At 45.1% G+C, this 12,381-nt stretch overlaps 1 protein-coding gene across 7 annotated transcripts in view; it reads left to right on the top strand.

Moving 5' to 3' along the window:
- The window catches only part of cald1a (caldesmon 1a), a 47,837-nt gene that overhangs the window by 19,203 nt on the left and 16,253 nt on the right, over positions 1-12,381 (top strand). For 6 of the 7 annotated variants that reach the window (XR_014599179.1, XM_084039118.1, XM_084039122.1 and 3 more), the window contains exons 2-3: positions 3,073-3,158; positions 11,366-11,503. Coding sequence is in view for 6 of the 7 variants with exons in the window: in XM_084039118.1 (XP_083895244.1) it covers positions 3,082-3,158; positions 11,366-11,503 (215 nt within the window). In the remaining variant the exon portion in view is untranslated. Of the gene's footprint in view, positions 1-2,031; positions 2,139-3,072; positions 3,159-11,365; positions 11,504-12,381 lie in introns of those variants that run through there. The other variant, XM_084039119.1, reaches the window with a different exon arrangement.

Genomic DNA, 12,381 nt, shown 5'->3' on the forward strand with positions numbered 1-12,381 from the left:
CACAGCTTGCAGGCACACATTTTTGTTCTTGTTTATCTTCACATTAATGCTCTTTATTCAAGAACCAAAACAGTCACTGCACACACAAGAAAAGATCCAGAGGAGGAGCTGTCTGTAACTGGCATGTGAATGAGTAATTTGAAGGCTCTTTCAAGTCCCCTCTGCTAAAATCGGAGGCCAAATAGGAGCATTCCTTGCATAGCTCCATCGCCATGATGTGGAGATTAATGTGTTTGTCTAAAGTTTTGCGAGGGGGATTGTTGCTCCGAGTATCACAGTAACGAATCTGACCGAAAAGCTGCAGTCTTCTCCTCTCAAAGAATGCTAGGCCAGTGTTAAGAGCTCTTCAACCAAAGCCGAAAATAGACGTGCGGCTGGCCCATACTTATTCTCCAGCCCGACTCTCAGACTGTCGCTTGATCTGCTCCGTGCCTCGCTCGGCCGATAGGGGCCCATTGTTTTGGTGCTTTTAACGCAAGACTTCGTGAGAAGATAGAGGCATTAGAAGGTGGTGTAATCCCAGTGGCTGTCGGGATAATATCAACTTGGCTTTTAAGGCTTTTTAAGAGGCTGGCACTTAGACACTGGATTGTGTGCCAGGGTCTGGCAGTCTCGACAGGTAGTAATTTGACTGGTAAATGTGTCATTACAGCCATTGTGGAAGGCTGGGGCAGACGGAAAGAGAAAGGAGGAGGGGGGAGGGAGGGAGGACAGAAACGGAAGGAGGCCGGGATGTTTGGATGCAGGTTTTTTTTTTAGATAAACGGTCGAATAAATTGACAGATGCAGCGAAGGAAGGAAGGAGAGTGTTAACAGTAGACAGGCTAAGACAGGCTGAACTTGTAAAAAAAAAAAAGTCTGCAAATGTCACAAACTTGTGACTTCAGGTTGTTCAACTTTATGGAATGCTGTCTTGCCTCCGCTGCTTTCGCAAAGTGTGGGTGGTCCTCCCGATGATATACACAACGGTTACATTTTCTACGTCTTACTGAGGGCCTTGTCTGCGAGCCACAGGCTTCCTCTTCTGCCCGACGCCTGGTCTGTTCTCCCATGCAGAGACGAGACAATGCGAATGTGCTGCACTCGGTCTCGCATTTGTTGGACTGGCCCTTTTGTACATCATACATCGGCTTGAAAAACAAAATGACTGCAGGTTAATTATTAATATAAGATCTTGTAACTACAGTCCACTTTGTTGTCATTCAGTTACTTAACTAAAACATATAACTGTGAATTCATATGCTGCCGTGCTTGTGTTACCAATAATAATAATAAGTTTGTTTCCCTTGGCGTCGCTGCTTCTAGGAAGTATGAGATTAGACTGGTTATGTTTGGAAGCCTTGTCAGTTTTCGTTATTGCCCTCATTTTGTCTTAATTACGGTTGTATGAATAACCCCTCATGCCCCCCTTCCTCGCCTCACAAATGACACTAAGAGCGCATCTAAACGCAGAGAGTTGATTCCTGCGGTATTTAAAATATCTCTCTCTCCTCCGAGGCTTTTACAGCGTAATAGCGGGGGGGGAGACGAGGCTGTGTTTCCTGTACAGACTCACGGGGGAGAGGGGGTGAGTGGGGAGGGCGAGGGAGAAAACCCTCGGAGTCATGGTTTTCTTTTAGCACGTCTCTTCCCGTTTCCGTGCGTTTCCTGTCCATGTGTACATCTGTGCATGCTCACGCTCGGGCGTAAACGCATGCACACTCAAACCGCCGTCATGTTGCACCTGCGCGCTTGTGTGCATGAATACTCATATACAGATGTATAAAAGAGGCTCTCTTTGACCCCGTCTGTGTGCAATTGGGGATGAAAGGAGTAAGGACGCCGACACAGGAAGCCCGAGTCGCGTCTTTGAACCGAGTTTAGCCAAGCTCTGACATGTATGTGGGTAAACAACACAGGAAAAGTTAGCAGTAAAGATAGGGAGAGGGGAGGGAGGGAGAGAAGGAAGGAGGTCACTGAGGGATGGAGGGAGGGACAACTAGCGGGGAGGGGAAGGAAACAGGCATTTGCCTTTTTCTGTCAGCTGAGGCCCGGCTGTGAGGAGGCGATTACTAAAAGTTGCACATCTGTTTGGAGGGAGTATTGTGAAAAGCTGGCATGGTGTGAAGGATAACACATTGTTCACAGACTAATTCAAGGTATGGCAGTCAAAGCTCTTCTTTTGTCACTTTTTTTCACTTTTATTTTCTGCCACAGTTCCCTCTCCTCACGTTGTCTCACCACAAAGTGTTAGAATACGACTTTATTCAGTTTCTGTTTATTCTGTGAACACGTCTTTTGTGCTCAACCAGCGTGTTTACTCTGCGCCAGCGTGTAGAAGATGTCGCCGGTGGTTGTGTGATGGGAGGCTCGGCAGCTCCTGGGTGGTCTCGGCCCTCACTGTCACGTATGCTAGTGGGGGTATTTTTAGTGAGATTTGCTCCTCGCTGATTGAGTTAACATCCTGTGCCGGCTTCTCCCTCCTTGTATCTCTGCTCCTTTTTTTTTTTCTCTTTCATTTTCCCAGTTTGTGGGCCAGCCAGGCGGTTGTCACCTGAGGGTTTGAGGATTTCATACATAAATATATGGCTACACGCGTCTTATCGCAAAGTTGGATGCAAAGTTGTGATCCTTATGATTTTAAACCTGGTTGATATGGCGACCACAGTGTTTACAGCGAGTTTAACAGCATTTTTTACACGACAGCGAGTATTCTCGTTCCTTGCACTGCATTGTTTCCTGTGGCTGCTTCACAATAAAAGCCACCCCTCTTAATGCTTTTAGTGTGAAGCAGCAGCAGGAGGATGTTCTGTTTGCGTCAGCAGTAATATAATACAGCTGTGATACAGCTGTAACGGTTATTTCCTGTGAATTCCCCATGCATGTGAAGGCAATTTGAATCCAGGGTTTAATTTCATGAAAATCTCCAGGATTACATAACTTTAAACACAGTACTTGTTTGACTGTTCAACACGTATGTTTTGCCCCCCCCCCAGGTTACTTTAAAGCATGTTTTTGTCTTTTTCTTTTCCTCTCCGGCTTCCTGAAATTGAATAAATGAACACGTCTGTGTTTGATGATGTCATCCTTCAGGGCAAAATCATGGAGGAAATGGACTTTGAGCGGCGCCGGGAGCTGAGGAGGCAGAAGCGGGAGGAGATGCGCCTGGAGGCCGAACGGTAAGAACCCCAATCGTTTGTCTGTCACTCGCGTCTCGCAGATTAGCACTCTGGGATTTTTCTAAACTAATTATCTCACAGGAGCAGAGAGTGTTTTAAAAAGTCAGTTCTCCACAATGGATTAATTTGTAATTGCGGCCACATAACTTGTCACTGACGATCTCACTACTTTGTGCTGTGTGAAGCCCAAAGAGCGGCGTGTTGTGTAATGAGGCTCCGGCTGTCAATGCACAGTGCACGTCCTCTGATGTCCGTGCCAAGTTGGAACAGGAGGGAGCCAGCTTTAATGGCTTAGACCCTCCTCTCGGTCTTTAAAAACATCGCTCAGCAAATATTGGCTTCCCCCGACTGAGGCTAAAAGAAAGAAAGGTTGATAAGAAAGCTGATAAGCAATGAGATGACCTTTTAGCGGGAATGTTCAATCACGCCCCGGCCTCCCAATTTTCAATTTTCTCTCCTATACAGCCTTATGAACTCTCTTTGATTCAGTGGAAGAAATTGATTAAGCGAAAGTTCATTTCAACAAATTGATTGAGCGGTTACACGGCGGGCGCAGTAATCAAAAAAAAGGTTTTATTGTGAGGAATTGATAGTGTGGAAAGGAGGCGTTTTATAGAGCCTTTTCACCAAAGTCTCCCTTCCAATTAAGGGGGAGGCCGATGCGGATGCAGATACCGGCCAAGGTCACTCGCCTCCTTGATGTATCTGTGAGGAGAGTTTTGTCCCGAGCCGGTTACTCCATCACCGATGAAAAACAAGCTGACCACTGCTGAATCCATAGATGCTTCTCCCTGATAATTATGTTTTTTATGACACAAAGAATATGTTTGCAGCCGTTTCCCCTTTAGTGATGAACAAGGCCCTTTGCTCAAGGTAATAGCATTTTTCGTGCACAAAGGAGAAACTGCAAAAACAAGGCATCCACAACACGACGGAGGTTTATTAGGTGATAAAACATGAGGTTAAGTCATCCATCCAGACATTGATAAAATGAAGTGCCAGCTTGTGGTCATGCCTTGTCTTGTTTTAGTTTAGTTTTGGTTTCCAACTAGTCCCGAGGGAAATATCCGTCCCCTCAGCCGCTAAATGCTATTCTACATTCGCCGGCGAGAGACTAACTTTGTCTGTCGGTTATTCCAAAGTAGCGTCGAGTGGGTTTATCGGAGCTGAAAATAGCTGCCTGCTAGAAGACGTTCAAAAGCTTTGCTGAGCTAAAAATAATTTTGCTTAGTGCAGCTTTACAGTAATAATGAAATTTAAGAGGAGCCTTTAAAAATATATGACCAGCTTAATCGTACACACACACTGCTTTGATATAACATGCATCTACAGCCTTTGTAACCTCCACTTTACTGTAAAGATCCTCTACATTCGGATTTTGTGTTTCACTTCTTCTTTTTTTAGCATCTTCTCATATTCACTTCTTTTTTTGGCATTTTCTGCCTCATTTCCCCAGATGCACTCTCAATAGATGATTGAAGTGAAGGTTAATGCCGTTGTTATGTTTCATGGCTTAAAACCCCCCCCTCCAACATAAATCCCCTGCTGCTAGAATTATTTATGCAGTTTTGGAATGTTTATATTACACGGAGAAGATGGAATTTGGCAGGAAACGTAGACTCAGAAGAGCCTACAGAGGTGAGCGTCGGCGGACTGACTGATTGACTGGAAGAGAAATGGACCGTGAGTGAAAAAGAGTCGAGGGTTGTAAGCGCCTTCGACATTTGAATTTTCAGCTCAGCGGGAGTTTGCTCGGGACTGTTTATTTGGTCCGGGCAGCAATAATTTCAACTGGCAGGCGACACGCCGCTCCTGTTATTGATAAAGAGATTACATCGCTACACTGTTTCCATTCCTGCCAATATATTGAAACAATCAATATTTACATGCCCCTCTTGGTCGGACTAGTCAGAACCACATGTTGTCTCATTGGCCTGCCTCCATTCAACCATCACCGAGCGCGCTGCGAGGAGACGGGACGGGGAGAGAGTGCGGGGCCGCGTAATAACGGCTGCAGGAATGCCAAATTCCTGGCTATTATAAGTGTTTACTGGCCGGGGCTCCACGAGCTGTTTCCTACACGCAGGGACAGGGAGATGGTCTGTGTGCGAGAGAGAGAGAGAGCGTGCACGTGTCCCAAAACCCGTGCACGTGGTCTATTCATGCACACGTCTGTGTGTGTGTGTGTGTGTGTGCACGCATTCAGTTAACCGTGCGAGCGTCCGCTTTCGTGTGTTTGGATCAGAATCAGGTGATGACGGTTTGACAAGCTCCATTCACTTTTCTGAACCCCAGCTGTGTGTGTGTGTGTGTGTGTGTGTGTGTGTGTGTGTGTGTGTGTGTGTGTGCATGTGTGTGTGCATGTGAGTGCGTGCACGTGTGGAGGGATAACAGCCAAGGTTTCCCTGTCCTGTCTTACATCAGCCTCAGTTATAGTTGAAAATGATTGTTTACATAGAGGTGCGCGATGGGTTTCTATTCGCATCTAGTTCAGCGAAGCCACACACACACACCCACACACACACACACACACACGGTTTCCTGCCCTGCCGATGTTTCTCACACTCTCTCTCATGCTCTTCAGCTCCCCTGCTCATCGAGTACATTTCTGTTCAATGAAACACACAGGAATGTCTCTTCTTTTTTTCCAAAGAGAACACATGGATGTGGAATTTTCCCAGTCAATCAGTTACCAAACGGTATCTGCTTCCACAAGAAATAGTCCCCTTTTGTGATACACAGTACACACATAGTTTTACTGTTGTTACTCCCTGCAGCTGGAGCAGTTCATCGTCTTTATATTGACACATCGCACAAACCGCAGTGGTGAATCATCTCTGTTGCATGTTGGACAGTTAAAATGAACGGTTTGGCGTTTTTGGGGAAAATGTTTTTTGTTCGCTGTCTTGGATAAGATTAATGCCACTCTGGTCGCCACGCCCACCCAAGTACAACAGTCCCTTTAGCAGTTATGCTAAGCTGAGCTAACCGTCTTTAATGTCATTTATTTAAGACTGATAAATATACAATGTTTATTTTTGAAAGACTTCACACTTGTTCTTTGATGTCCTTATTAGGAAGTGTCTATCGTTGCCACTTCCCTCTGTCTCCTCCTCCTGTCGTACTCACTCTCCTCCTCTCATTCCTTATGCAGCCCCTCTATCCTCCTCTTCTCCCCTGGGTGTCACTGCCTTTCTTCTCCTTCTCCTGCTTCCTCCCTCCCATCCTCCCCCTGCCTCACCCTTCTCCTCATCTTCTTCCACTTTAATGTTTCCTTATTCTTCTCCTCTTTTTTCCTCACTTTCTTCCCTTCCTCTTGTTCATCCACTTTCAAATCCGCATCCTTCTCCACCCTTCCATCACTTGATCTCAGTCTTCCCTTCTTTCCCCCCCTCTTCCCACCATCCTCCTCTTCCTCCTCTTCATTCTCTACATCCGTGCTGTCCCCCCCCCCCCTCCCCACCGAGAGACCAGGAAGGGCCGAGGAAATAACACCCATCCTCCGTGAATGAGCCGTGCCAAACAATCCCCGCCCAAGGGTGAATGGACCGCTCCAGACGTGACCCGGTCCTGCGTCGTAAACCTGTCGGCCCCGTCAGGAAGAGAGAGAGAGAGAGAGGGAGATACAGATACAGCAATAGAGATGAGGGAGAGGTCGGGCCACGTATGTCGATGTCTTACTCACAACGTCAACTTGGCAAGGATTTACGCTATCATGGCCTGTTTTTCCGGGGGGGCCTAATCCGACTCTCTTACTCCCCACGAGGAGTGCAAAATGTTACATTTCTGTTTTTACACGAAGCCTCATTCATCTGTGAGTGCGAATAAATGTAGTGGAGGGGAATTCTCGACATTGTGTGTCCTTGGAGCCGGCCCAGCGGAGCGCAGGGTGGGGAGGAGAGACAGACGGGGTGCGCTGTGGTTCTCTGGGCCGGCAGTAGGAAGGGAAATAGCCCAGAGAGGCCAGCGTGGGAATGGGTCAGCGTTTCTGACAGCGTAAGCAGAGCCCCCACCCTCTCTCCCTCTCCCTCTCTCCATCCCTCACTTCTCTCCCCTCCCCTTTTGTTCACAGCAGCTTTTCTTTTTCGATCTTCCTCTCCGCTTCTCCCCCCTCCGTCCCTCTCCTCTCAAGGAGGAGGAGGAGGGGGGTGAAGAAGTCTTTTCTCATGGGCTTTTCCCAAATTGTTTTCACTGACATTTCTGAGATATTTTGCTGCAAAGAAAATATTTGGACATATTTCTCCCTATTAGACTCGCTGATGGCGATGTTTTGTCCACGCAGACGCTTGCTTTGCAGAATCCTGCTTGAATCGGCGTTCCTGTCCTACGCAGCAAAAAAAAAAAATGTATGCACGTGTGTGACAAAACGTTTAATTTCCTTTTCAGCCGTGACAAAAGCAGCAGCGTGCATATTAGCTGTCAAGACAATGGTGTGCAGTTTGCCTCGCTTACATACTGTACTTGGCCACCCAAGAAAAGGGCATCTGTTGCATACGATACTCTGACACACATACCTGAAGTTGAGAGCTGCGGCTGCACATCATTCGGTGCAGGAAAAGATGTCGTCTATGATTAAATATGTAGATTACCCCTTTTTCCATTATCGTGCACGCCCTTTCCTCTCTCGTTTTTCATTTCCCACTTCTCCTCTTTATCCTCGCTCTCCATTTCACTGGCTCTTTTTTTCTCTCTCCTTTTTCTTTCCCTATCCCCAATTCCACCTCTACCCATATTTCTGTGTCAGTATGCTGATAGAGTTTGGGGCCTAGGTAAGGAAAAGGGGATATTAAATCAGGGCTTTGGTTGTGTACGCGTCTCTAGCCAGGGCTGTGATTGACAGGAATGCTAATTCAGCTTTTAGGAGTTAGTTCTTCTTTTCGTACCGAGGAATCTTTAACCCCGAGTTCGTCGCCGTCGCCCGCCGCCGAGGACTCTTTTGTTCCATTTTTAGCTGTTGTCTTTTCCTCGTTCTCATGACATTTGGTGCTGTGTCTTGGATGGCGCAGTCCTCTGGGAGTTAAGGCACTTTGCTTTCGTAACTTTCCTTTCTCACAGAATCAACATGTCACTCTAATGCGGTTTTCTACTTTCACGGGAATTGAAGTTGGTGGAATATGAATGTAATTAAGTGGGAAAAAGTAAGAAGTAAAGTAAAGAGTATTTAAGTGAGAATATGTAACTTAAAAAAAAATTACAATTTTGAATTCTTAAGAGATAAAACACTCCTCGTGCTGCAGCTTGGTCTCGTATGACTGACCAGTAGCTTAATGTGGCTAATGTTCACTAATTAAGTTCCACAATGGATGTGTGGATGATTATAAGGTTAAAACTAAGATGAATCAGCTTTCTACCCTTCAAGATGCAGAATTATCAAAACCAAGCACATGTCTAAATCACTGGCTGACGTCACCGATGTCCAGCTTTGGGCGTTTACAGATTAATCTCTGTTATGACAACGTCCCTCATCTGAGAGACGGAAGGAACGGCCGAAGGGAAGGAAAGGAATAAAGGAAACCGTTCACAAGCTGTAAAAACCTCACATAAACCAAAGCGGCTTTAGCTCGGCTCACCACACATGTTGCAATTAACATGCGATGGCACGCCTCGCTAGTTGACCTCAAAGGCGGCGCTGTGATGTCAGGTAGCTAAGCATGTGGTTAGCAGTGGGAGTGTAAAGGTCAGCCGGGGCGGCGCAGATCAAGCATGGAGGCGAGTTCATCGAGGTCAGGTGACCAGAAACACAACTTTGGGAACTGATTTGATTCTTTGGAATAAAAGGGAAATTCTGTCTCTAGTATTACAGTTTATGCTGCTTTTATTTATAATACAATATCAAATATATGGAACTTTTTTTGGCTGTAGCACCCTTTAACTTCCATTTCCGTTTGATATTAATTTCCCAGAGTGACTTTGGAAAAGGCCTCGTTGTGGCTTTCAATCAAATTTAAGCACATAAATACACAGTCGCTCGCTAGCCAGCTAGACTGTGAACAATGGAGTCGTGTTGATGATCGTACGCAGCCGCACCCTTCCACTTAAACCACAGCATTTAATAAAGACATGCATGAGCCGCTGCATGTCTGCTTTAGATTTTCTATGAAGGATATGGGTGGTTTGTTTTAACCAGGGTTTATCCCTGTTAACGGCCGAGAGACTAGGAAGGATCAGTTCTCACATGTTGAGCGTCTAATGGAAAACAAACAAGACTTTTGCCCATGATGTTTTAGACGTGACCCGGCGTGACCTTGCTCCATCGACTGTATGCTTGACCAGTAATTTATGGTGTTAAAAACAACCAGAGGGGAAACATAGTGTCATAGTGTCAAATCATAAAAGGGTGACATCTTCTTCTAATTATTGACATGGATGCATTCTTGGGTTGTGACAGAAATTTACTGGGAAAATTATATTTGTGTTGCAAAACTTTGTTTGTTTCTTCTCTTTAAAGGAAAACACCACCGCATTTCCATACTGAACTATGTTCTGCTCTGATCTTAGATGAGGTGATACATACCTCCCTCTCCTCTGTGCGTGCACTCAATGGCTCTTGCGCGCACTCCATGCAGCGCTAATTTGCTAGCATGTAGCTTGGCCCTGTATATTCCTTAGGATCCAAAGGGGGGTGAAGTTAGAAGTGACCAAGCACTTCCACGTTGTCCCTATTTAAATACGGTTACGTGAGTAGTTACACGACCCAAGTTTGGTTACACAAAATGAAACATGCCAATTTTTCTAAGCGGATAACAAGGATAACTATATAGTATGGCGGAATAACAACTGGAAGCACTTCGACGTCGGTGCAGTAATATCATCACTCCGCTCCCCCTCTTACTTCCGTCAATAGAACCTACGTGACCTGCACGCCGTCGCCTGCACTACCTGTAGTAGTTTGTGCACAGTTGAGGAAGCATCAGGTTGTAGTAAGATAGTTTGTGAACAATCAAACATCATGGTTATAACGTGCATCGTACAGGGTTGTGAAAACAAGCAGAAGGTATATAGTCCCGTCATGTTTTGAGTGATGATATTACTGCGCCGACGTCGAAGTGCTTCCAGTTGTTATTCCGCCATACTATATAGTTATCCTTGTTATCCGCTTAGAAAAATTGGCATGTTTCATTTTGTGTAACCAAACTTGGGTCGTGTAACTACTCACGTAACCGTATTTAAATAGGGACAACGTGGAAGTGCTTGGTCGCTTCTAACTTCAGCCCCCTTTGGATCCTAAGGACAAGCTACATGCTAGCAAATTAGCGCTGCGCGGAGTGCACGCAAGAGCCATTGAGTGCACGCACAGAGGAGAGGGAGGTATGTATCACCTCGTCTAAGATCAGAGCAGAACATAGTTCAGTATGGAAATGCGGTGGTGTTTTCCTTTAAGGAAAAAGTCAACATTTTAGTCAACAATTTTGCTCTCTTGCATATCTGTCTGTTAAATACACAGCAACACAGCCAACTTTACAAAATAGATCTGAGGTCTAAACGTTGGGATTTAAGTGAAATTCCTCATTTTAGAGATGCTGGTCGGCAGATTTGATTTTGACTAGGTGTTTCCCCCTTGCTCCCAGTCTCAGTGCTAAGCTAAGCTAAGCTAAGCTAGCTCCCTGTGGCTTCCCATGAAGCGTACGCATATGAGAGTTGTATCAAACTTGTCACAAGTACATTTCCAAAAATGTCAAACTATTCCTTTTAACTGGGAAGGTGCTGAAATGGGTGTCTCAGCAAATACCTCAAATATTAAAACATGTGTCAGTATCGTTAAAACAAAATAAAAATGTGATTTCCAGATACAGTATGAAATTCCTCGTAGAAGTATAAGGCTAGTGGTTGTTTTGCAGTGAAGAACACTGAACACTGACCAGACCGGTACAAGCTGTGGGCCCAGAAGCACTGTTTCTCTGGCTCCGTTTCATCCTCCGCCAAGCCAAGTCTCTACACCGGAGTTTTTATCAGCTTGTGAAAACTGCAGCTGCGATAAGAAGTATTGGTTGTTACACAGCTGACAGGTCAGCTTGATAGGAAGGAAAAAAAAGAAGAAGGAAAGAAAGGTCCTTTAGGTTTGGTCACTGCGATGATTACAGTCCAATTTAAAGAATAGTTGGCTTTGAAGCTTCTCATCGTGTAGCTAAATTGAGGAAAGGGGGTGATGGAGGTGACGGGTTAGGAGTTTGTGTCCTCACAGTTTCTCTCTCTCTCGCCTCCCTCAGGTTGGCGAGGAATGACGATGACGAGGAGGAGGCGGCCCGCGAGAGGAGGCGCAGGGCACGCCAGGAGAGGATGAAGACCAGGGACGGCGAGGAGACCAGCGGACAGCCGGACACCGTGGTCATGACCAACAGCCACAGGTGAGCACATGTATCAAACACAGGCTGAATATAAAGAAAGAGTAAAAACTGTAATGTCATCATTCCCAGTTAAACTATTTCACAACCTCTGTTTTAAAAGCATTACAGTGTGTTGTAGGTTTGGAGAGTATTTGAAGACCTCTGGGACGGGTCAATTATTTTATTCTTTCATAAAACAATTGGATGAGCTCTCTGCTACTGTTATGCATGTCGACATTTCCCTTCTTCCACAGCACATGATGGTAGATTTACCATTCCTAATTAATGCACATTTTATTTGCAACAGTGGGTTCTTGATTTCAGATAAAATTAGATAAAAATTGTCTTATAATTTCTAGCAGGCAGCTGTCAATTCTTCTTTCTGATCCAACAGCTGACTTTTTATCTTGTAGAAGTCAGATTGTTATTTTGTCTTTGAGTTTTCACTTTAAATTTTTCATAAATAGGCTTTTAGGGTGATGACTAACCAATGAGTTTGGCAAATAATATGTCAAGTATCCCAGGTAACCTTAGATGTGGTTGCAGGAGTTTAAACTCTTCTGGTAGCATCCATGAACAACTACAGTGGATGTAGCAGTCGTATTTTTATTTATTTTTTAACCTTAGAAGCATTGGAAGTATCACCTGGTCACTGTAGTAAGCTTATTAGCCATCCATGTTAATAATAATAATACTACTTTACATGTAAATAAATAAAATAACCTAAAAACAACAGTAGATATCCCATTCAAACACAGTTTAACTAACTCTTCCTGCAGCTGCGTGGACGCTGCCACGTCAGCATGTGGACGAATCCACAGATTGACAGGCGTGCTTGTGGAGTTGGCAGTCAACGTATTGTAACATCGCTACGCATTTAATACATTTATGTCAACCGA

This window comes from Eutrigla gurnardus (genome assembly GCF_963514095.1).
Source record: "Eutrigla gurnardus genome assembly, chromosome: 21".
NCBI classification, from domain to species: domain Eukaryota; kingdom Metazoa; phylum Chordata; class Actinopteri; order Perciformes; family Triglidae; genus Eutrigla; species Eutrigla gurnardus.